General features: G+C 44.1%; 1 protein-coding gene across 2 annotated transcripts in view; it reads left to right on the top strand.

The window, feature by feature from the left end:
- Nucleotides 1-205: 205 nt before the first annotated feature.
- Nucleotides 206-26,397, top strand: part of EFR3A (EFR3 homolog A) — a 135,650-nt gene continuing 109,458 nt past the window's right edge. For both annotated transcript variants that reach the window (XM_062187976.1, XM_062187979.1), the window contains exon 1: nucleotides 206-396. In XM_062187976.1, the coding sequence (XP_062043960.1) occupies nucleotides 387-396 (10 nt within the window). In that variant the 5' untranslated portion in view covers nucleotides 206-386. The remainder of the gene's footprint in view (nucleotides 397-26,397) is intronic.

Below are 26,397 nucleotides of genomic sequence, written 5' to 3'. Positions count from 1 at the left end.
TCGTAGGCCACCAGGACTGCAAAGTTCAAGGAAGCGCGCAGCCCGGCGCGCAGACTACCCGGTGCCCGCCGCCACCCCGCGACACCTGCTCCCAGCCAGCGCGCTTCCGCCCAGGGGGCGGAGCCGGCGGCGGCGGCGTGCTGACGTCACGGGCGTGGGCCCGCCCAGCGCGTCGTCCGGCGCGGAGCGGGGCCGCCGCGGGCGCCCTGTCGCTGGCTTCGCTGAGGGAGCCGCGGTTTCCGCGTCCGTTCGCTGCGCTCTTGCTTCCTCGCCCTTCGCCCGGTCTGCGCCTCAGCGGCCCGGCGCCGGCCGTCGTGATGCCGTCGGCGCGGCCTGCGCGGCCCCGCTGAGCCTCGGAGCGGCGGCGAGCGCGGCTCGGGGTCGCCATGCCCACCCGTGAGTGGCCGCCCGGGCCCGGGCCGGACGGGGGGCGTTGGGAGGCTGCGGGCCCGCTGGGCGCTCCCGGGCCGGGCCGTGCGCCCGGGTCGGCGGGGGGAAGCGGGAGGCGCTGCGCAGACCCAGGAAATGCCGGCGAGCCGCTGAGTTAGTTTCGGTTCGGGCTAGGCATCCCGCCCGGCGGCGGCTGCGCGCCCGTTGCACAGGTGGGGAAACTGAGGCCCACGCGTTCGGGGGGCCTGCTTGGGACGCGCGGCTGGTGTGTTGGCAGGGCTGACGGTAGCCCGGCGCTTCCCGCAGCCCGTGACGCGGCGTCGCAGGAGAAAGCTGCCCCCGGCGCCATCGCCTGTCACCTCAGGGGCCAGGCGCGCCCGGGGGCCGCGGACCCTCGCCGTCTCCGACACGTCCGGGTGGTGAAGTAGCTGCCCCTCGAGTGAGGCCGTGGAGACGCCCGCTTCAGAGTGCCCCGGGCGGCGCGTTGTGGAAAGGCCGGTGCGGGTGTCCCCCCCCCCCCCCCCCCGAAGCAGGATCGAACTCGGGATCCCGGGTTGTCCCCGACGCGAGGGTAAAGCGTGAGAGTCTCCGGGTGTTGGAGGCGGTGTGGACCGGCGCCAGTACCACAGTGCTGCGGGTGGTGGCTGGGTGGTGATGCGGTGGCCCTGACCCCAGCGGCCCTGGGTGCGGGAAGCCTGGTGGTGGTGGACACGGGATTCTTCCTCAAGGACGTGCTGCGGACTTTAGAAAATGTTATTTCCTAGAATGCAGAACTCGCTCTTCGTTTTGTTTTTGAAGACATAGGAAACTGGAAAAATTGAATTTCCAGGTCAGTCTCCGATGCAGGTTTTGTCTAGCGAATGGGTCAAGGGGGCTTAGGTCCTGGTCTTAGAAGGGTTCCCTTTTGCACGGTGGCACGTTTTTTTTTTAGTAATCTGGATGTCGCTTTTAAGTTCTTGTTCATGAGCGGGTGGATTTTGTTCTTCGTTCCATGGATTGTGTCCTTTGCTCTCCTTCTTGGAATTTGTACCCAGTGTATAAGTCTGCGGTTGATGTTTCTGTTGCATTCCTCTAATCTCGGGAATGTCACTTGCCGTGGTGATTCTCACGATGGTCAGTGCACGATTTCTAGGTTCACGTTCACTGTATTCAGTAAATGCCATGTGGTCAATCTTAACTGAGGAAGCCAGGGGGAGGGGTTGGACACCTGTTCTACAAAGCTGAGGCTTCCAGTGTAATTTGTTGGTAAAATGCCAGTCGGCACCCCAAGAAATGTAGCACATTGTTAGATTCTAGAGCAGAGGCCAGGAGCCTTTTTTTCTGCCAAGGGCTGTTTGGATATTTATAACATCACCCAGGGACCATCCAAAATTATCAACTGAAAGTTGGCCGCCTATAGATGAATTGAATTTTGAGTCCTGCCTGTGGTTGCCTGGTCAGAGCCAGACCAAATGATTTCACAGGCCTCCCACAGCCCGCGGGCCAGGTGTTCCCCACACGGTTCTAGAGTAATCTAGCTTCATTGAGTATAGGAAACTTGCTCCTTTTAAAATGTTTGATTTACTCTGCAAAAATCAGTTTAGGGTGAACTGCTGATGTAATTTGCATAAGTAAGAATGCAGATTTCACTCCTTGGCTGGCAGGGAAGTGAAATGCTTGTTTTACCACTGTTAATAGTTGTTACGCTACATTTTCTTTTTAAAATAAATTTATTTATTTTTCATTTAATTTGAAAACCAAAGAGACAGAAACAGAGAGAAATCTATAGTTCATTCCCCCAAGACCCATATCAGCCAGGCCAAAGGCAGGAGTCCAGAACTTAGCCCTGGTGGCCCACATGGACTGTAGGGACCCAAGCACTTAAGCCATCATCTGTTGCTTTCCGGTGTGCACGTCGGCAGGAAGCTGGAATCAGAACAGCACTTGAATCTGGGCACTCTAGTATGAGATGCAGGCATCCCAACTTGTGTCTTAACTGCTGCACCAAATGCCTGTCCTTGTCATGGTCCATTTTCAATGTTGGAATAAAAGTGTGCTGCCGGGGGGGTGCCAGTATGAAGGGAGTAATATTTACCTTTCCTTTGATGGTCAGAGCTCCTGGGGTAGTGCAGTGAGCAGTAGTGCTTCTTAGATTCCTTGTGTGCAGTGAATTTCCAACATGTTAAGCATCTAAGCCGAGAAAGCAAAAGTTTGTTTCTTTAGGCTTGCTTTTAGCAAGAAAATCTGTTCAGATGAGCTAAATGGTTTTCTGTCTCTGTCTCTCTCACTGTGTGTGTGTGTGAAAAGCTTGAGAGGCTCACAAACTCTGCCAGTTAATTCTAAAGAATTTTAGCTCAATAAATGATATGCTTTTCTGTAAAATCAAAAGGTTGGGAATGATCTCTCTGGTCTCTCAGACTCTAGAATTCTGAAAGCAGCCCTTGCTGTAGGTCAGGCTGGGCAACCTTTTATCTGCCAAGGGCCATTTGTATGTGTATAACATCATTCAAGGCCATACACCATTATCAACTTAAAGATTTAGCCTGCAATAGATTTATTATATTTTGAGTTCCTCCTGTGGTTGCCTTGGCAAGGCCAGACCAAATGATTGGGTGGACCTTACTTGGCCCATAGGCCAGATGGAACCACCCCTGTGCCGAGTCATAGAATTATTCTACTGTTGCTGTTTCAATGCTCATTTGAAATATTGGTAGTCAGTCTTTGAGACCAGTTGATAAATGAAATCCAGCCAGATGTGGTTTACCTTACTGGCTGAACACTTGTGTATCTTGTGAATGTTAACAGCTGCTTCACAGGAGTAATTTTGGAGATCCATATTCTCTGAGAACACAGCTAGCCGGAAGGTTGCTGGCAGGAAGCTGCTGAGACACAGGAACAATTCTGTGGCCCTTCACTCTAGTTTGAAGCAGTCATTAGGCACAGATTTCAGGACTGTCACTGAATGACCTTTTCAAAGCAACAGACCTATAATTTGACGCTTCATTTTTCTGAAAGCCTGTATTTCATTCTTTGTTCGCAGAACCATTAAGGGGGGCTTTGATTTCAAAGGTTTTCAAACTCTGAATCAGTGTTTAAATTGGAAAGAATATTCACGCCGGCGCCCTGGCTTACCAGGCTAATCCTCTGCCTTGTGGCGCCTGCACACCGGGTTCTAGTCCCGGTTGGGGCGCCGGATTCTATCCCGGTTGCCCCTCTTCCAGGCCAGCTCTCTGCTGTGGCCCGGGAAGGCAGTGGAGGATGGCCCAAGTCCTCGGGCCTTGCACCCGCATGGGAGACCAGGAGAAGCACCTGGCTCCTGGCTTCGGATTAGCGAGATGCACCAGCCGCAGCGACCATTGGAGAGTGAACCCACGGCAAAAAGGAAGACCTTTCTCTCTGTCTCTCTCTCTCACTGTCCACTCTGCCTGTCAAAAAAAAAAAAAAAAAAAGAAAAGAAAAGAATATTCAGGCTTCTTAATCCTGTCATTTTATTTTGCCTATCAGGAGGCTGACACTCTGAGTTTTGGCGATTTCTGTAAGGTAAAGTGTGGAGTTGAATCAGGATTCAAACAAACGTGGCCCCTGTAATCAGTAACTATAATATAATGACCACACATAACCTGCCCCACCCCAGCATTGAGGTCTTTTTTTTTTTCCTTGAATTTCATTAAGACAGGTATAAGTTAAAATTTAGATGGAATTTAGAATTTCATTAAGACAGGTATAAGGCTAAAATTTAGATGAAATTTTTCTGTGAACTTACAACAGAGTTTAACATCTTTGCTTGCATGTTGTCACAGAAGTCTGGGAGGGAGGCTGTGGATTTTACAGGTGTGCTAAGTAGATTCCTGGTTATATAGGCACAAACTTAAACTTTTTAAGTGAACTACTAACATAGAAGGGGTTCTTGTAGCTCTGAGAACCTGCCTCAGAACAGGTCCAGCATAATGTTCTCTTTTTAAAAAAGATTTATTATTTATTTGGAAGGGAGAGTGACATACATGGAGAGGGAGAGAGAGAGAGATCCATGCTTCCTCATCTGCCGGTTTACTCCCCAAATGGTCACGATGAAGGCAGGAGCCCAGAGCTCCATCTGTGTGGGTGGTGGGGACCCAAGTGCCTGGGCCATTCTCTGCTGCTTTCCCAGGTACATTAACATCGCTCTGTATTGGAAGCAGATTAGTTGGGACTCAAACTGGCACTGCAATAATCACTTGGTAGATTAGCCTGCTGTACCACAGTGCTGACCCCAAAGTGTGCTCTTTTATTATATCTGAAATGTTAGAATATATATGTTAGGGAAAACCAAAATTCCCAACTATTATTTGCTATTAAACCAAGCTTTCAGGAATTATGTGTGGTTAATGCTTTCTTTCCTCATTTAGTTATTGGCATTGATATCTGGATATATTTGTTTGGATATGGTAACGTAGTCATTCCATGTTTGGTTTTTCCTTAGATGAGACAAATTATTTTTAACTTATTTTTCAATCTGTTTTTCTCTCATAAAGAGAAGTACAGAATGAATTGTAACATGAAGGATGGCTGCTGGTTCATGTGTTTCCTTTTAAACACCTGCAAACTTGACCTAGTCAATCATGTTACTGGCTTTTGAGCCTTTTGTGTTCATTTATTCACACTTGTTCATTTATTCATATTCTTATTCTTTTCTCCTTTTCTTCATTTTCTTTTTCTCCTCCTTTTTCTGTCTTCTCTCACACAGCACCTTTGTATCCAAAGTTGTAGCTGAAGACTTTTCTTTCTCACAGTGACCTTTGGTTTGACCTGCTTTGGTTGCTGTCAAGATCTCATCTTTCAGTCTGTCCTGCTTATGAGACCTAGGGCTGCATTAAAGATTTTGTAGGTGGCAGGAGAGAAGGCCAGAGAGGAGATGGGAGCTATATTTGAAGGGCTTTATATGCCATGCAAAGAAGCAATTAATTTACTTGAAAGTGTTTAAACCATCATAGTCATAGTGACTTTTTTATAGGCATATTATAATAATTTCCTACTTACTGGTTAATTTAAAAAAAAAAGATAGGTTTATTTATTTTAAAGGCAGAGTTAGACAGACAGACACACATACACACACACAGAGAGGGAGAGAGGGAGGAAGGGAGGAAGGGAGGAGATTATCTTCCATCTACTGGTTCACTCCCCAAATGGCCACAATGCCTGGGGCTGGGCCCCGCTGAAGCTAGGAGCCAGGAACTCTATTTGGGTCCCCATGTGGGTGTCAGAGGCCTAAGTACTTGATCCATCTTCTTTCCTAGGCACATCAGCAGTGAGCTGGATAGGAAGTGGAGCATCTGGGACTTGAACTGGTATCTATATGGGATGCAGGTGTCCCATGTGGTGGCTTAACCAGCTGTACCACAATGCTGGCCCCCTGATTACTTTAAAAGACTTCCTGTTTTTAGTAATAGGAATTAAATATTGAGTAGTGGTTCCACAGCATACCGGTTTGTGCTTTAAGTGAATTATCATCGAGGGAGACCGGATTTGACCTGTTTCATGGATGGAGCAAATAGGGTCAGGAAAGGGAAGTGACATGCCTAATGACAGTCAGTGATAGAGCTGGGATTAGAACTAGATATGTCCGACTTCCAAATTTTGATTCTTTTTTCTTACTGCACTGCTCTGAGCCAGACAGGAGTTGTCACATCCTATCAGTTTGTTTTAACACTGTCACCTTTGCCTGGCACTATGACTGGTTACATAACAGGTGCTTGATAAATGTTGAAGAAATGAATGATTGAATCCTGTTGGAGTCAGAGAGTTATTCTATAATACCCTCCCATAACCTGAAATAATTTTTTTCATATAAAGTGTTATAAAAGTTTTACAGTTGGCTGGTGACATGGCTTAATAGGCTAATCCTCCACCCGTGGCGCCGGCACACCGGTTTCTAGTCCCGGTTGGAGCGCCAGATTCTGACCCGGTTGCTCCTCTTCCAGTCTAGCTCTCTGCTGTGGCCCGGGAGTGCAGTGGAGGATGGCCCAAGTCCTTAGGCCCTGCACCCGCATGGGAGACCAGGAGAGGCACCTGGCTCCTGGCTTTGGATCAGCACGGTGCGCAGGCCGCAGCGGCCATTGGGGGGGTGAACCAACGGTAAAGGAAGACCTTTCTCTCTGTCTCTCTCTCACTGTCTACTCTGCCTGTCAAAAAAAAAATAAATAAATAAAAAAGTTTTACAGTTCATGATTAGGTTCTCAGCAGACCTGCCTGTAACATTTTTGAGATCTGAGAAAATAATACAAATGGAGGCCTTCAAATCAAAGTCTAAGTCAAAGTTTTTCAACTTTTGTATTGTTAATGCCTTAGACCAGATAGATTTTGTTTGGAGGGCAGCTAGGGACTGTCCTATGCACTGTGGAATGTTTGGCAGCATCCTTGGCCTCTACTCAGTAGAAGCCAGTAATAACCAAGTTTTCTCTGCCCCAGAAATTGTTAGAACAAAACCTGTTTCCAGACATTGCCGATTGTCCCCCAGGGGACAGAACTGTACCTGGCTGAGAATCCCTGTTCGAAATATTTAAATGTTATAGATTAAGTTGTACCCACAGCCTGGCCTGCTTAACCATCCAGGTTCCCTGCAGCCTGTTCCCCAGAGATTGCCATCTCAACCCAGATGTGCAGCAGCCTGCAGTCCTGGTCTAGGGTGTAGGGATCTATCTGTTGGGGCAAGGCAGTGTCTTTCCTGACCCTGGCCTGGGATTGACCCTGTCAGGTTCCTGTGGGAGCCTGGGTAGGCAGCTTCCCCTCCCTTGATACCCTCACGTATCCATTTGAGGATTTCCAGACAGTTCCTAAGCACCTCCCAAAAATATACTGTCTGAGTAGCTAGACAGATGGGAGAGCGAGCCCAGGTTTATTTTGGGAACCCTGTCTGCCTAGACTCCCATTTTGGGTGATTTGGAATGGGTAACTTAAACCAAAAACTGCTGCAGCTATCTTTCTCTGGTTTTCCAGAGCAGTGATTTTCACTGTAACAGCTTTGTCCCCTGTCTCACCCATATACCCTTATAAAGGAAATAATCCTTTTTGTTCTGGGAGGCACAGGCCCTTTTAGAATTCTTAGGATGAAATCACATGTTATCCATTACATGGCTCGAATCTGGTATGAAATAATTCAGTTATCATATACAGTTTCTGTAGTAGTGGGATGGCTTGCAGCAGACAAATTTGATTCTGTGTGGCTGTCATGTTATCCTTTTTGCATATTTGTTACTGCTCTTTACCTTCAGATACTAGAAAGTGTGATTCTATCTTTTGTTAAAGAAGGAGTCATTTATTTTCATTGTACCTCTGAATTATATAGTTTATTATTTTATTTGAAAGGCAGAATTGCGTAGAGGGGGAGAGAGAGAGATGGGGATGGATCTTCCATCCATTGGTTCACTCCTCAGATGGCTGCAACAGCTTGAGCTGAGCTGATCCAAAGGCAGGAGCCGGGAGCTTCTTCCAGGTCTCCCACATGGGTGCAGGGATTTAAGCACTTGGAGCATCTTCTGCATTCCCAGGCCATCGCAGAGAGCTGAATTAGAAGTGAAGAAGCCAGGATTCGAACCGGCGTCCATATGGGATGCCGGCACTGCAGATAGCAGCTTTTCCCAATAAGCCACGGTGCCAACCCCTATATGGTGTTTCTGTATGAACACCAGTTCCATCTCAAACTCTGTGTGTCAGGAACTGTCTTCACTGTAGAAGCCTCTTTGTAGGAAGTTAAGTTCCCCTTTATCCTGTGGTGGTGGTAGGAAGGATTTTGTTGATATCCCTGAAGGAAATGGAGTCCCAGACATTCTCAGAAATAGAGAATCCCAAAGGCCCTCAGCTGTTCCAGGGAGGAAGGCATGAATTAGAAGAAAGGACATGAGCTGTTTGTGTAGGTTAAGAAGCCTTCAACATATTTGTCAAGTGGACCCTGTTGAAAATTGGGAAAAGCCTTGATTATTCTTCTCCAGAAAAATGCAAATTCTCCCACAAAGTTTTGTATATAATTTCAAGTGGTTTAAAGGCACACTGAGATGTGTCCTTTGGAAAAACAAAGCAGACCATTCTTTGTTAAGTACATCATGCCATCCTAAGGACTTTTTCCTACATTTCTGTCTGTTTTTTCCCCTTTTAAAAATGTATTATTTAGGGACTGACATGGCGTAGTGGGTAAAGCCACTGCCTGCGACACCGGCATCCCATAGGGGTGTTGATTAGAGTCCCAGCTGTTCCACTTCCAGTGGTGCTCCCTACTGAATGCACCTGGGAAAGCAGTGGAGGATGAACCAAGTGCTTAGGATGCTGTACCCAGATGGGAGACGCAGAAGAGGCACCTGGCTTCAGATCAGCTCAGTTCTGGCCATTTCAGCCATTTGGGGAGTGAACCCTCACTAACTTTACCTTTCAAATAAATCAATAAATCTTTTTTTTTAAAAGTATTATTTATTGGAGAGGCAGAGAGAGCACTTCCATCAGCTGTTTCACACCCCAAATGGCTGCAGCTGTCTTTTCCTCCCCAAATTAGAAGCCAGAATGCAGTCCAGGTCTCCCATGTGGGTGGGTGTGGGAACCCAGTCACTTGAGCATCACTTCTGTCTCCCAGGGAAGGATGTTGGAGTCAGGAGCCGGAACTGGGCATTGAACTCTGGCACTTTGATGAAAGATGCTGGGTGTCTTAGCTGCTGGGCTAAACGCCCACCCCAGTCTCCTAATTTGTTTACATGCTTTTCTTTTTGTTTTACTGTCTTAATCTTCTCTATTAGCATACCAGAATCTTCCTAATTATTATGTAGATGAATGTTTAGTATGGCTTTTCTAAAATCAGTATCTGTGAAGAGATTTAATTTAAGAATTGTAGAATCACAAGAGAAGGAACTATATAGAGAGAAAGGTGAAATAGAATTTTGAAACCAAAAAAAGAATTTTAGTCCAGTCATTATGAAACCATGGCAGCTCAAGTATGCCATTAAGCTGAGTAATGATAACAGAATGCAGGCCACAGGGATACTCTGGGCGTGCTCACATTCTGCCTCCATGGACGACAGGGATATTGGGGAGCAGCATTGTGAAACTCATGACTAACAGTTTGAACAAGGATTCAAAAGTAATATCAAATAGAGGCCGGCGCCGCGGCTCACTAGGCTAATCCTCCGCCTAGCGGTGCCGGCACACTGGGTTCTAGTCCCGGTTGGGGCACCGGATTCTATCCACTCTGTCTGTCAAAATAATAATAATAATAATAATATCAAATAGAAAATAATAGTATTTATAGTATTTGTACAAATCCAATAGCAAAACACCAGTCCTACATGATTGCCCACTTATGCTTATTATAAAAACAGTACAATAATTGAGAAAGATTTTAGGGAAATCAATTTTAGTAATAAAGAAGTGCTGGGCCAGTGCTGTGGTGTAGTGGGTAAAGCTGCCGCCTGCAGCACTGGCATCCCAAATAGGTGCCAGTTCAAGTCCCAGCTGCTCCACTTCCAATCACGCTCCCTACTAATGGCCTGGGGAAGCAGCAGAAAATGGCCCAAGCGTTTGGGCCCCTGCACCCACGTGGGAGACCCGGATGAAGCTCCTGGCTTCAGCCTGGAGCAGCCATGGTTGTTGCTGCCATTTGGGGAATGAACCAGTAGATGGAAAATCTCTTTCTGTCTCTGCCTCTCTGCAACTCCGCCTTTCAAATAAATAAATAAATAATTTAAAAAAAAAAAAAAGCTGAGATAATGTTTGTACTGTCAGATTACCAGAGTAACACTGAGAGAGAGAGAGAGGTCTTTCATACACTGGTTCACTCCCCAAATGGCTGCCAGTGCCAGAGCTGAGCCAATCTGAAGCAAGCAGCCAGGAGCTTCTTCTGAGTCTCCCACCGAATGGGCTCAAGGATTTGGGCCATCCTCAGCTGCTCTCCCAGGCTCATTAGTAGGGAGCTGGATTGGAAGTGAAGCATCCGAGAGTTGAACCAGTTCCCATATGGGATTCTGGCCCTTCAGGCCGGGGCTTTAACCTGCTATGCCACAGCACCGGCCCCTGGTGATGTGTTTTCAACTGCTCTGATAGTATTTATGCCCCTGGCCCAGTAATTGCAGTTTTGGGGATCCATTCTCAAGGAAGTGATCTAAAGCAGATTGAATTTAGATTTCTGCATCAAGATGTCTGTCATAGTACTATTTATAAAATTGTCAAGGCCTAGAAACATACCGGTAAGGGAGGAGTGATGCAAATTGACATAAAACAATCTGACAACAAAATATCTTGCAACTATTAAAAATGTTACTTGTTGGTGCCTGCATTGTGGCATAGAGGGTTAGGTCTCCGCCTGTGGTGTTGGCATCCCATATGGGCCCCAGTTCTAGTCCTGGCTGCTCTGCTTCTGATCCAGCTTTGCTATGGCCTGGGAAAGCAGTAGAAGATGGCCCAGGCCTTGGGCCCCTGCGTTTGCATGGGAGACCCAGAAGAAGCTCCTGGCTACAGGGTTGAGATCACCACAGCTCATGCCATTGCAGCCATCAGGGGAGTGAACCAGTGGATGGAAGATCTCTCCTTCTCTCTCTGCCTCTACCTCTCTGTAACTGTGACTTTTAATAAATAAATAAAAGATAACTGAGTAACTGATCAGTGTTGGCTGTGTATACTGGCTTAGGAAAACAGAGCATTTGGTCTTTGATTGCTGTCACATGTGAGGAAATGTAAAATTCAGTGAATGACTGAGTAATGGTTGATGGGTTATGTTGCTCCTGAGTAGGAAGTAAAATAATTTTTTCTTATAATTTATATATTTTTAAAGGAGGAATAATTTCTAACTTACTATGTAGTAATTTCAGTCATGAAAACCTGAAAAGTTCAGATGACTCATTAGGTAGGAGTTCAGCTTGTTGGTAGATTGTAGGTTATTTTTGGAATGATCATACATTATAGAGTGAATACAATTCTAGGAAAGTATGATTACAAAATGAATATTGGCAATCTCTCCTATGATTAATATGTCAAACCTGTCAAAATTCTCTCAGTTCTTGAAATGAACTAGCTCTTGAGTATGTTCTAAAGCAAGCAGAAGCTAATACTAATTTTCTTATCTCCACATAGTAACATTTTTCCTTTTACATATTTATTGCTTTGTAACTGCGTTTTATTATATAGCATGATTTTAGTTTCATGAAAGAAAGAATCACTACTCAGGTTCTTTGTTGTACTTTTGGATCAAGAATTAGCTTTTTCTTTTTAAATTTTTTTAAAGATTCATTTATTTATTTGAAAGGCAGAGTTATAGAGAGGGGGAGACAGAGAGAGAAACATATCTTCCATCTGTTGTTTACTTCCCAAATGGCCACAACAGCCAGGGATGGGCCAGGCCAAAACCAGGAGCCAGGGTCTTCTTCTTGGTCTCCCATGTGGGTGTAGGGCCCACGCATTCAAATCGTCTTTCATTGCTTTCCCAGGCACATTAGCTGGAAGCTGGATTGGAAGTGGAGCAGCTGGGACTCGAACTGGCGTCCATGTGGGATGCTGGCATTGCAGGAGGCAGCTTAACCTACTGCACCACAGTGCTAGCCCCAAGAGTTTGCTTTTTCTAAAATTAGCTATTAAAGCTTTTGCACTGTAGTCTTCAAGAGATCTATCTTTCTAAGTGCCATTTTTTTTTTTATTCTTAGTTGGTGAGTTATTCAACTGTACCTCCCCCCCTCCCTTTTTTTTTATTATTTAAACTCCAAGGTATTTCTCCTGCAGAACTGGAGAATGCTAAGTGTTCTTCACACCCCTGCTATTTAATAGACTTTTTTTTTTTGAATAGCTGTCTTGGCTTCCAAGTTCTCTGTGCTGTGGTTGCAGTTAACTGCAAATGGAGCTCCATCCTGCTGAGCTGAAACAGTGAAATGTAAGGTGTCTGAGTTTGAGATTGTCCACCTCTACGATCTCAGAAGTTACTGTGCCTGGCTGCAGGACTGGCATGGAAATTGAAAGGAGGGGCCTATGTGATATCTGATTTAGACTGATTCATTTCAGGAACTCCATTAAAAGCATTATATTAGCTGTTTGATCCACTAAATGGAAAAAGTATAGAGATATTAGATGCCATAGAAATTTATATAACTGTGCTTGAGAGGTAAAATTCTTTATGAACATCAGCATGTTGTCAGAACAAGATAGTTGCTTCTCACATTAACATCGCAGCATCTGCAGCTACTGGTTCCAGGACATCTGCAGGGGGAGGGCACTCTGGGCAAATACCTAACCACTAGGATTCCGAGGCCAAGTTCCCATGGCTTCTCCCGTTCTCTTAGCTGGCTTAGACCGTGTGAGTTTCAGGGGTCCAGTTTCTTCTGCATTTTACAGCTCGGATTAGCAGCAGGTTTGAGTGGCTTATCTGCTCCATGCTGCCTTTCCCCTTGGTTCCGTCTGCGTGGTCTTCCAGGGATGGGGCACTTTTGGGAGGCTGTCCCAAGTGTATCTTACTGTACCAGCTTCAAGAAAATGATGTCAGTTCTATTTAAGGTATTTTTACAAAGCTTCCTTGCCCTGGCACAGGATCTTTATTGTCTGTTCCTGGGGATTCCTTGTTGTTCTTGGCCCACGATGGAGGGTGGCACAGGGAAGCGCGACCCACTTTTAGAGCCAGTGTTTTCAGAATGCCTGCCATGGAGGTATTGTGAGGACTGTTGTGTGGAAGGGGTGCTGAAATCCCTGAGCAGTCGGCCCTGTGCCTGAACCAGCTTCAGCTGGAGCAGTCTGGTGTTTGTGGGGTTCTGCATTTGATTTCCATAGGGAAGTCATGTGGTTGCTTCTTAAAGGTTTGAAGTTTATAGTCTTAGACATTAGAATGTGTCCTCTGACAAGAGCTTAAGGTATTTTAAAATCAGAAGCTTAGGAACCGTGAGGCAAAACCCAGAGCCATTTAGCTGATGATGTCTCACCTGTTCTGCTCTAGTGATGGCATTGGGGATGTTATAATCTGTGTAGTCAGTTCAGTCACAGACACTGTCAGTGTGCTTTCGGAGTCATAGATGTTCTTTCAGCTTCTCTTGTCCCGTTTCTCTTAGGGGCTCATCCATCTGGCAGATAGTTTAGTGCCTGCGGTTGCAGGGCATAGCGTGGTGGATAATGCAGAGTTGAAAAAAGCAGTCCTTAATTTCAAAAAGTGTATCCTGTGTATGGAGGGGTATAAAGCTAGCTGTATTACAGAGAAGGAAATGGCAATTTTCGTGAGAATGGGAATGTAGGAATCACGAGAGAAATTGCACCATTGATTGGAAGAGGAGGGCAAGTGGAAGATAAGTAGAAGGTAACTATATAAGCCCAAGTGCCTTAAAAATATTATGGAAATAGTGATCTAGAAATGCTGGGTGTGTGAGGCGAGTGGACAGGCAGGCAGTAGAAATGAGACTTCAGTGCAGGGGAACGTGAAACTGTAACTCTCTTTGATGTGTGTGTGTGTGTGTGTGTTCATATATATATATATTATATATATATATAAATTTAGTAACTTTGTCTTTAGCATTCTTTGTTGAATCCTTCCTCTGTGTCATTTATTATGCTAAACAATGAGGATACAGTGGTATCTTCACACTAGACACAGACCTATGGACATCATTATGGATATCGTCCTTGGTCTCATGAAGCATAGTCTAGTGGGAGACAAAATAATTAGACTGACCAAACAGGGAACTTTATGAGGGTCTATACTGTTTGTTTTACTATTGTATACATAGCTTTTGATACATAGTACCATGGTACATAGTCATATTTATTAAGTGACTTAAAGAAATATAATGGATGTTACTAAGAGAATCAACAGCTTGCTGTGGAAAAATTAAGTAAGGTTGAAGGGAGAACAGTTAGAGATTATTAAAGTCTGTGAGTCAGAGTGGTGGGCTTTGGACTTGGTAGAGGTAGTGGGAAGGAGTGCAGTGGACAAATCTGACCACTGCCGAGGAAGCATGGTTGATAGGATTAGTTGGAAGAAGAGATTTAGGGAGGAGTCAGTTTCTGTTAGGTTTCTGGCTTTATCATTTGGGTGAGTTGTTCTGGTTTGATTCAGTGACTTTTTGGAGAAAGAGCAGTTTGGGAGAATTGAAAATAGATGATGAGTCCATTTTAGAATATGAGTGTAGGGTGCTTTACAGGCATTTGGAAAACATTTGTAGGGATACCAATGAATCAGATTACTAAAGGTAAGATTATAAAGGGAGTTAAGAGGCTGAGGGCTTATTCTTTAGGAACATGATCATTTTGGTATAGAATGAGAGGGGAAACAGAGGGAGCAGATGGGGCAGGTTTTAACCAAATGACTGTTGCAACAAATATTTATGAGTTATATAAGACACACATAGCAGTCTGTTTATGATATCATTTGGACATCTCAGAATGGAAAGGAAAAAAAAAAAAAAAAAACCAGGACAGTCTCTTACAGTTTGATCTAATGCTATGACAATAACAACAATTTTGAAGTGTTAGGATTTTTTTTTTTTTTTGACAGGCAGAGTGGCTAGTGAGAGAGAGAGAGACAGAGAGAAAGGTCTTCCTTTTTGCCGTTGGTTCACCCTCCAATGGCCGCCGCAGTCAGCGCGTTGCGCTGATCCGAAGCTTGGAGCCAGGTCCTTCTCCTGGTCTCCCATGCGGGTGCAGGGCCCAAGGACTTGGGCCATCCTCCACTGCCTTCCTGGGCCATAGCAGAGAGCTGGCCTGGAAGAGGGGCAACCGGGATAGAATCCGGCGCCCCAACCGGGACTAGAACCCCGTGTGCCAGCTCCGCAAGGCGGAGGATTAGCCTGTTGAGCCACGGTGCTGGCAGGAAAATTTTTTTTTTTTAAGGTTTGGAACTTAAAAATGATCATCATATCTTACCCATGGTATGTACTAACCTCTGCTGTGTCCTTAACTCTCTTGTCACTGCTTAACTTTGTTGTTGCTTGACAGTTCTTAAGAGCTTGTCGGATTATAATTGGGTAAGAGGATGTAAACTGTTAATTGCACAGTTTGCAAGTAAAAACCTCCATGTATGTATTCTAAAATAGATCATATAGAACTCAGGAGTTTATCACTTCATTGCTGTCTTGTTTGAGTCTCATTATAATGTGTGTTTATAGGAAAGAGCTGAATGATTTGCTGGCAGCAGATACGATGCTTATGGGAAGTTCCTGGGGAATGCTTTATTTCAAACAAAGAACTCAGGGAGCATGTAGAGAATTGAGCTGTCACCTGAGAGCGTCTGTCAGCAGTTTGCACTTTGAGTTTCCAGTAATATCCACCCCCTCTCCCTCAATGCAGCCTCCCTCCCACATCATACAACTCTTGCCTCCTTCCCTGCCTGCTCATTTCTGTGGGTTTATTTGAAATAATACAGTAAACAGGCTCTTCTCTCTTTTCTGCAGTATGGAAATATTGCTGTTCTCTTGAGCCTGCCCTGCTAGGGTATAGCAACGTGCTGATTAAAGACTGAGATTTTAATATCCCCTTTACAGTGGCTCAGAGAACATTAGGGAAGATTGAGTGTTAATGTGGCTTGGATGTGGCACTTCTACCCAGAATGGCAGTTGACTTACCCATTATTAATATTTTTCATCTAAAATTGTACTATAATTCAACTTCACTGAACACTTTGAGTATCTTCATAGAGATAATTTTCTGCTCATCCTTTTAATTTTCAGCATAAGCTAAGTTCATTTTTACAGTTGCAATAATAAAATGGATACTAAAAATGTATATAGATTTTTAGATAATTTCTTTTCATTTAATGCCACAGAAAATTGGCTTGTTTTCTGTGCATCAGTAGTAATAACTCGTAACCTTTTAACTTGAGGTAATTCAGTTACTAATACATTGAAATCTTATAATAACATCAAGTTTTTGGTTTATGATCTATTTAAAAATATTGACTAGGGGCCAACGCTGTGATGTAGTGGGTAAAACCGCCGCCTGCAGTGCTGGCATCCCATTTGGGCTCCAGTGTTGGACCCTCGCCAGCAAGGGTCCAACGCAGTCACGACACAGTCACTGTTTCTCGGTTCTCAAGGAACTTTCACTCTTGGAGACAGAAGGAAAGGGCAAGGGAAGAGGAGAAAAGAAGAGGAGGGGCGGCGGCCGGGGGGGGGGGGGGGGGTGTGGCGGCCCCGCCCAGATCCCAATGTCCCTTTATATCCCAAGTCCCGTGGAGCATGCGCTCCACAGCCAATAGCGGTTCTCTTCACATGCAGTTTATGCTGATATCGTCCAATCAGATGAAAGGGCACGTATAGCCTCAGATTGAAGGTTCATCTGTTTCACCTGGTTCTTCCTAGTTGTTTATGCAGAGTCCATTCTGTTTCATCTGTTTCACCTGGTTGTTTTCGTAGGACTTGTGGTCGACCGATTGCTGCAAGCTATGTAGATACAGAAATGAGGAGGTTCCCACAGGTGGCCAGCCTGCGGTTCCCCACACTCCGGTTTGAGTCTCAGTTGCTCCACTTTCGATCCAGCTTTCTGCTGTGGCCTGGGAAAGCAGTAGAGGATGGCCCAAGTCCTTGGGCCCCTGCACCCATGAGGGAGACCTGGAGAAAGCTCCTGGCTTCTAATCGGCACAGTTCCAGCCATTGTGGCCAATTGGGGAGTGAACCAGCAGATGGAATACCTCTCTCTGTCTCTCTCCCTCTCTCTCTGCCTCTCCTTTTCTCTCTGTGTAACTCTGCCTTTCAAATAAATAAATTAAATCTTTAAAAAAAATTGACTAGAAAAGTATTTGATTGCCTTTTTAGAGTTATTAACATAAAATCAACACTTTATGAGATAGTGAATATAGTCTGTGTTTATGATAAATTAAAATAAGATGTGAAAATTTAAAGAGATCTTATTAGGCTTTTGACTTTGTGTTACCAAAATCTCAATGTATGAAGTAAATACAAAAATGTTGAGAACTTCTCTGTGTTGGAAATTTTGGGAGAATTTGTCAAGCATTGAAACTTGAAGGTATAAATTATTATTATTTTTTTTAATTTGAAATGCAGAATGACAGGAAGAAGGACAGAGAGAGAGAGAGAGCGATTGAGAGAGAGGAGAGGGGTATCTCCCAGCTGGGCCAGGCCAAAGCCCCATGTCAGGGACCCAACTACTTGAGCTTTCACCTGATGCTTCCTAGGGTGTTTGCATTAGCGAGAAGCTGGAATTGGGATGGGAGCTAGAGCTTGAATCCTAGCATGTAGGCATCCAAGCAGCCTCTTAACTACTATGCTAAATGCCTGCTCCAGTAATTCATTTTTAAAAATTTTTTGAAGATTTATTTATTTATTTGAAGGGCAGAGTTAGAGGGAGGAAGGGAGGGAGAGGTCTTCCATCTGCTGGTTCACTCTCCAAATGGCTGCAGTGGCTGAGCTGGGCCAACCCGAAGCCAGGAGCCAGGAGCTTCTGCTGGGTCTCCCACACAAGTGCAGGGACCCAAGCACTTGGGCCATCTTCTGCTTTCCCAGGCCATAGCAGAGAGCTGGATTGGAAGAGGAGCAGCCAGGACTCAAACCGGCAACCGTATGAGATTCCGGTGCTGCAGGCAGAAGCTTAGGCCACTATGCCACAGCCTGGCCCCAGTTGTTTTTTTAAGATTTATTTCTCTATTTTGAAAGGCAGAGTTAGAGAGAAGGAGAGAGAGAGAGAGCGAGAGAGAGAGAGATTTGATTTTCCACCCACTGGTTCACTTTGCAGATGGCTACAGTGGCCAGAGCTGGGCCAGGCCGAAGCCAGGAACTCCTTCTGAGTCTTTCGCATGTGCACAGGGTCCCAAACACTTGAGCCATCTTCTGCTCTCCCAGGCGTATTATCAAGGAGCTGGATTGGAAGTGGAGCAGCCAGGACAGAAATCAGTGCCCTGATGGGATGCTGGCGTCTCAGGCAGCAGCTTAACCCGCTGTGCCACAGGGCTGGCTCATTATTAAATCTTACATTTTGCTGTTTTCAAACTTTGGATAGGTAAATTATTTAAAATATATTTCCTGTTTCAGTTGTACAATTAGAGTGCTGTCTGCCTACTTAGTTACTGTTTAAAAAAATCAGTCATCTCAGCTCAAATGGAAATCTTTAACATGTGGCACAGGTGCTGTGGGTGTTGTGGAGTCTATAAGAAGAACCAATGCTGTTGGTGCACTAAATGTATTTCTTCCAAAAGTAATTTTGGAAGTTAACAAATACTGCCACAGATTTAACACATTTGTTACTGTATGACTAATAAGGAAATAAAAATTTGTTAAAATTTAAGTAGTTGGGAATTTTAAAGCTGTTGCAGATTTTGTCTATAATAACTGATACCCTGCCTATGAAATATTCAGTGGATTTAAACTAAAATAATGTAAACCAACTGAGGTAACTGAGAACGATCCTAGTCATAGCTTGTGATAGAATATTTTATCCTCATATGGTGATACTATTTTGATTTCAGAACTTATTTTCCCAAGCTATAATGCCTTAATCTGTTTAAGCAGGTCTGTTTGCCAATGCTGCTTTTAGCACATGGCTGAAAACTGCAGAAAACTACCCCTGTCTTTTTTTGTGGTCATGTATTCAGTGTACCAGTTTTTTTTTTTTTTTTTTTTTTTTAAGATTTATTTACTTATTTGAAAGGCAGAGTTACAGAGAGGCAGAGGCAGAGGCAGAGCGAGAGCGAGAGAGAATTCCATCTGCTGGTTCATTCCCCAAATGAAGCCGGAGCTGCACGGATCCAAAGCCAGGAGCCAGGAGCTTCTTCCGGGTCTCCCATGCGGGTGCAGGGGCCTAAGGACTTGGGCCATCTTCCACTGCTTTACCAGGCCATAGTAGAGAGCTGGAATGGAAGTGGAGCAGCCAGGACTCGAACTAGCACCCACATAGGATGTTGGCACTGCAGGCAGTGGCTTTACCTGCTATGTCATAGTGCCTGCCCCCTAGTTGAGTTTAATATGTGACATTAGTATTACAAGTGCATATTAAGGTTACAAGACATATACAGAAAGAATTGACTTTAAAAGTTTTATTGAGTTCTAATTTAATATTTCTTGACTTTAAGGTGAATAGAAAGACTTAGTTTTTATGTTAAACAAAAACCTTAGGAATTGCTTGGATGATTACTAACAAATGTGAATTCCAAGATACCCTGTTTTTTCTTCTCCTAAATTTTGGTTAAGTTTGGATCCATACTTTGATAAATATTGGGAGACTTGGCTAAAATTAAAGATTTTGAAGTTCCAATTCTTTTAAACTCTTAATTTTGTAAAGGAGATATTTTTATTTTTGAATTTAGATCATATATTTTTGAGGTTTTTTTTTTTTAAAGATTTATTTATTTGAAAGAGTTACTGGGAGAGAGAAACCTACAGAGAGGGAGGGAGAGGGAAAGAATAAAAGAGATCTTCGTTTGCCGACTCACTCCCCAGATGGCCACAAAGGCTGGGGCTGGGCCAGGCTGAAGCCAAGAACTCACTCTAGTCTCCCAGGTAGGTGGCAGTGCCTGCACCTGGGCCATCTTCTGCTTTCCCAGGTGCAGCAGAAGGGAGTTGGGCTGGAAATGGAGCAGCTGGGACTTGAACCTATGCTCATGGGATGCCAGCATCAGAGGTGGCATATTAACCCGCTGTGCCCTCTATTTTTTAGTTTAAAAACATGGAGACGTCCAGTATCTGATTATTATAATTACATTACAGGCATCTTAATATATGGAAGAGGGACTTGAAAGGACTTCCCTCTGCATACTCCGGTTATAATAAAGCGGAGGATTCCCATTTTATCTTTACAAACTGAAAATGGACCGTAGTTCCAAAACAGGAGCTTGCGTGAGGGTGGATTTACTACTAGTTTTGTGGAAAGTTACAAGTTATTTTCCTTGTTAGGTTTTGGGAAACTCTTGCCACTGAGTTTTGCTGTTGTAGCCCAAACTCACAGTGCACAATGTGTTGGACAAGTTTTAGATATTCTAGACAAGAGAGGGCAGTAGCCTTTAAGTTCTGAGTCTGTAAAGCAGTGGGGGTCTCCTCCCCCTTTCCTAAGAAGTACTTGTAGCAAGAAGGAGGTTGAACACTGCCACTGCCCTTCCCTGTCCCTGGAATGCTGGGAATTTACCTTTAACTTCTCATGGAAGCAACTCTGAACAGAACAGTCTGTTCCCGTAGTAGGACATTCTGGAGCTCAGAGTCACCTATTGAAAGAAGACAATCTCTAGAAGGAGTAAGTTTTGTGACATGACAGATTCTCAGGTAGAGTGTCACTTCATTCTCTGCCACCGGCTTGGCTTTGTACCTCTGGAGAGCAGTAGTGACACTTGTGTAAGTTTGTGGTAGCTGCAAAATATTGTGTTGCAGTGGTCCCCAAATCAGTGAGCTTTCTTCTTTTTTTAAAGAGCCATCTCAGGAAGGTAGTACGATATATTAAAATGTTAAGAGCACAGGTTCTTAAAGCAGATTAGTTGTGACCTTGGACAAATTACTTTGACTTCATATTCTTTATCTGTAAAATGCTAGTATCAGTCATTCTGAACATTAAATAAGATAAAACATAGAATATAATGGATACTGAAATAGTCACTGAATGCATTCTCAAAGACTCAAACTGGCAGATGAAGTGTAGATGCAAGCATGCAGGGATTCCTGGGGTAGATTGGCTCTGTTACCATTTGGTTAGAATTTCTGGTTATCTACTGTATTTTACACTACTCATGAAAACAAAATTTATGCCTTTGTGGAACACATGGATTTATTTATTTTTAAAGTTTATTTATTTATCTGAAAGGGAGAGGGAGAGAGAAAGAGAAATATCTTCCATCTTCTGGTTCACTTCCCAGATGTCCAGGGCGGGGCCAGGTGGAAGTCAGAAGCCTGGAACTCCATGTTCTTTCATGTAGACGTACTAGCGCCATCATCTGCTGCCTCCCAGGGAGTCAGGATGAAGTAGGCAGGCATACAGGTTAAAATTGTTAGATTTGTGAACTGGAAGACCACGCCTTTGCCACGCCCCTGTGTGACCTCATGCCCCTACCTGATGCCTTTGCCATGCCCCTGAGTGGCCTCATTCCCCTACCTGGCCACACCTGGGTGCCCACCAGCCAATCAGGTTAATTAACCACTCCCCTTTGGAAGTGGGTTAAAAGCCCTGGGACACGGTGTGGCCCGGCCTGCTCTTCTTCCCTGGCCTCTTGTCTGGAGGGGGCTTGCTGTAGCCCCACGCCTGCAGGGCGCATGGCCTTCATTCAGGCCATGTGCTCTAGGCTTCCTGGCCCAGATACAGGCCTAGAGGCTCTTCCACGTGGCTGGTTCCTGGTGCTTGGTATGAACCCCTATTTACTTCTCTCTTAAATAAGGCTCTCACTCCCCTATGCATCTTTCTCACTAAATAAAAGCTTAAAACGTACCATGCTGCCTCGTTTATCTGTGCCGGTATTTAGAATTCTTCTCTAATTATTAGTCAAGAACCCTCTTGGGTTTATTAATATTGGGGATTTAGTAATAAGCCTGTGGTGAAATCATAAGGCATCCCAAATTCTGGTAGCACATGTGGCACCCCGGATAGCATTTCTAGGAAACTTTAAGGGGCCACATTTCAGTGTAAATTTTAGGGGGTCTTATCCGATTTCAAGGATGCTAGATCAGAAGCAGAGGTTCTGGGGCTCAAATCAGTCCTACAGTATGGGTCACCAGTATCCCAAGTGGCTTAACCTGCTGTGACAGGGTGCCTGCCCCAACAGTTGAATTTGATATTTGATGTTGTATTGGCTTGCCAGAGCTACTGTAACAAAGTACCACAAATTGGGTGGTTTACACAGCAGAGATTTATGGTCTTGCAATTCTTCTGGATGTTGGATATCTAAAAACAAAGTGTTGACAAGATTGGTTCCTTACAAGGACTGTAAGGGAGATGTCTGTTCCAGGCCTGTACCTGGCTTTTAGACATAATATCTGGAGTTCTACCTTGTATATGTTTAGCCATTTTATAAAGATAACAGTTCTGTTGAATTAGGGCACACCCTAATGACATCATTCTAATTTGGTTCCCTTTACAAAATAGGGTCACATTCTGAGGCACTGGAAGTTAGGACACCAGCATCTGAAGTTTGGAGGGAAATTCAGCTCATAACAGATGCATTTGAGATACAAGAGTGAAACAGATTTTTTTTTTATTTACAATGTTTACATTATTTAAATTGTTTCTTATTAAACATTGATGTAAGTGATGTAAAGTCACTTTTTCTTTCAGTAAAGCCAAACATTTACTGAAGCTTAAGAAGTATATTTACAATTGAAAAAAATTGCTAGAATTGAGCAAAAATTCTTTATTTCCTTGTCTCATTTATTTTGTACACCACTGTTGCAATAAGTGAATGAAATAGCAAGGAGTGAATAAAAGTCTCTGGGTGTTTAAAGTCTTTTTGGCATTTGAATTGCTTTCAGGAGTGGCACATTATCAACTGATTATAGAATTTATTGGCCCCCTGTTCTTTGAAATCTGACTTGTTCTACTTCTCCTGGGCTGCTATAATGAGATACCAAAAATAGGGTGGCTTCAGACAACAGAGTATTTTCTCTCACAGTTCTGGAGTCCAGAAATCTCAAGTTTAGGCTGATCCTTGCTCCTCCTGAAGGCTCTAGGGAAGAGGTTTTCTGTTGTTTCTTGGCAATTCTTAGAGTTCTTGGCTTGTGGCAGCATGATCCCATTCTCCCTCTGCGTTTTCACTGGCCTCCTTGTGTGTGTCTGTATCTTTATTTCTTAGGATTCAGGCACTGTATTAAGGGTCTACTCTAATCCAGTATGATCTCACATTAACTTGATTACCTCTGTAAGGACTTTATTTCCAAATAAAGTCAGTCGCAAATACTGGGTCTTGTGCTTTAGTGTATCATTTGGGGGAACACAATTCAACCTATGAAATGTATCCATTGATTTTAAAAGTTGGTGTTACTTCTTGTTAGGTATTTCTGTTAGGCTGTCACAAAACACACCAAACACTGGAGTAAGGGAAGTGGTTTATTGGGGAAAACCAGCAGGCTGGAGGGAAGGGATGAAGAAGGAAAAGAGAGAGAAGGAGAGTATAAGAGAGAAACAGAGAGGAGAGGAGCTAGTGAGGAGAGAAGATAGAGCAGAGAGAAGAGAGACGAGAGGAGAGCAGGAGAGAAGAGCCAAGAGAGCCACGAGTTCAGGAACAGGCCCTTTTAAAACTTTGCTGAAGGGTGGGCAGGGAAGCAGGAGCAGCAAATCCCATTAGAATGGGGGTGGAGCTTGACATCAGTGGTTGGGCCATGTGGCCACCTGGCTTCCAGCAATGGTGGTAGGGGCTAGGGCCTAGGATGTAAATCAGGGTATAGATCATACCATAGATAAAACTGCTCCAGTTTCTTAACACTTCTGACTTCTCTGTTTAATCCTCCAGTTATTCCTGACTGTTAATGCATAACTTTGTTGCCATAAGTTGATGTACTTGAGCTTGACAACTCGGAGCCGTCTCGCCTGGCCTGATGGTTAGCCCATTGTGTTGGTACATATATAGTTCATTGTTGATTCTTCAGTTTGTTGGCAATTCTTAATTTTTTGGTTTCTTTACCAAACTGAATATTATAAGTTGTGTTTAAAATTGTTGACTTTTCTATTTTATGTTAATCTTCAGAAGCATTTTGTAATTGATACGCATATTACTTCATTACTAAGTGCTTATTATCTGTATAACTTTTTATTAAGACAGAGGTATTCTGTACAGACAATAATGTGAGCAAATGCATTGGAATGAAAAAGTTTGGGAGGGAATTGACTTGAGAGCTGTTGCGTATTCTCAGGTTTTGTTGTGAAAAATGTTATGCTGAACTGGGAAGTCAGGCCAAGTTCACCTCTAAGACCAGCCTGTCAGTGAAACATAAATAAATTAGGGAATTTTATTCTGGCACATGTATTTTTTTTTTTCCCAAAGAAACATTTTGTTCAAGGGATACACACTTCATGCATTTCATAAGTACAATTTTAGAAATATAGTGATTCTTCCCACATACCTGCCCTCCCCCACACACTCCCACCCCTCTTCCTTCTCCCTCTCCCATTCCCATTCCCAGTCCCATTCTTCACTGAGATCCATTTTCAATTAACTTTATACACAGAAGACCAACTGTATACTAAGAGTTCAACAATTTGCACAAGAAAAAAAAACAAACTTGCTCAACAGTCAAGACAATGGCTATTCAAAGTCATTGCATTTTTTTTTTTTGGACAGGCAGAGTTAGACAATGAGAGAGAGACAGAGAGAAAGGTCTTCCTTCCATTGGTTCACCCCCCAAATGGTTGCTATGGCCGGCGCTGCGCTGATCTGAAGCCAGGAGCCAGGTGCTTCCTCCTGGTCTCCCACATGGGTGCAGGGCCCAAGCACTTGGGCCATCCTCCACTGCCTTCCCAGGCCACAGCAGAGAGCTGGACTGGAAAGAGTCCAGAGTCCAGAGTAAGAGCAACCGGGACAGAACGGCAGCCCAACTGGGACTAGAACCCCGGGTACCGGCGCCGCAGGTGGAGGATTAGCCTAGTGAGCCGCGGCACCGGCAAGTCATTGCATCTTGAAGTTAATTTCACTTCTTTTTTTTAGGAACTCAATTAGTAACGAAGCACCCAAGAATGATACATCTTTTGGGAGTGCTTAGACATAGTTATAATACAACTCTTTGAGGACAGAGATCCTGCATGTGAAGTTAGTGCACAGTGACTTCTGTTGTTACTTTAACAACGCTCTTATGCATGAAATCCGTGACCACCCAAGGCTCTTGACATGAGCTGCCTAGGCTGTGGAAGCCTTTTGAATCCACAAACTCCATCAATATATATCTTTTTCTTTTAAAGATTTATATATTTATTTATTTGAAAGGCAGTTACACAGAGAGAGGAGAGGCAGAGAGAGAGAGAGAGAGAGAGAGGTCTTCCATCTGCTGGTTCACTCCCCAATTGGCCACAATGGCTGGAGCTGTGCCTATTTGAAGCCAGGAGCCAGGAGCTTCTTCCGGGTCTCCCACACGGGTGCAGGGGCCCAAGGATTTGGGCCATCTTCCACTGCTTTCCCAGGCCATAGCAGAGAGCTGGATTGGAAGTGGAGCATCTGGGACTAGAACTGGCGCCCATGTGGGATGCCAGTACTGCAGGCAGCGGCTTTACCTGCTACGCCACAGCTCCAGCCCCCTCCATCACTGGTTAGACAAGGCCATAAGCAAAGTAGAAGTTCTCTCTTCCCTTCAGAGAAAAGTACCTCCTTCTTTGATGACTGCGTCTTTCTACTGAGGTCTCACCCACTGAGGTCCTTCATGTAGACATTTTTTGCCACAGTGTCTTCGCTTTCCATGCCTGAAATGCTGTTTGGGGCTTTTTAGCCAGACCAGAATGCCTCAAGGGCTGATTCTGAGGTCAGAGACGATACATATAGTTAATACATGTGTGCATGTATGTGTGTAAAACCAAAATAAACTATTAATAATGTATACATTGGGGCTGGCATCATGGTGTAGTGGGTAAAGCCACCGCCTGCAGTGCTGACATTTCACATGGTGTCAGTTCTGGTCCTGGCTGTTCCACTTCTGACCCAGCTTCCTGCTAATGGCCTGGGAAATCAGTGGAATACTGCCCAAGCATTTAGGCCCCAGCAACCCCTCTGGGAGATCCAATGAAGCTCCTGGCTTCTGGCTTTAGTTTGGCCCAGTCCTGTCCATTGCAGCCATCTGGGATCTTTCCATCTCTTCTTAATTCTGACTTTCAAATAAATATACTTTTTTCTTTAAAGATTTAAGTTTTTAAATTTTGTAGATGTATTCTAGATAAACTGTCTTATAAATTGTTGAATTGTGTATACTGTATTTTTATTTTCAATTTGTGACATTATAAAGTGTTTTGTACTTGTATTTTTTTCTAATGTTCATTTTGCCTTATATAAGCCTCACAGCCTTTTCAAAGGCATCTGAGAAAATGTCACTTTTTTTAACTTGACAAATTGGAAATGTAACATTTAAATGACTTCTCAGGAAGACTAAGAAATGATTATTATGAATCTGGATTGGAACTTTAAACATTCATCTGATTTTAGTAGAAAATTTTTATTTA

The sequence above is a fragment of the Lepus europaeus genome, chromosome 4 (assembly GCF_033115175.1).
Source record: "Lepus europaeus isolate LE1 chromosome 4, mLepTim1.pri, whole genome shotgun sequence".
Taxonomy (NCBI): domain Eukaryota; kingdom Metazoa; phylum Chordata; class Mammalia; order Lagomorpha; family Leporidae; genus Lepus; species Lepus europaeus.
The sequence above is the reverse complement of the archived record's forward strand: the minus strand, read 5'-3'. Positions and strand labels throughout refer to the sequence as shown.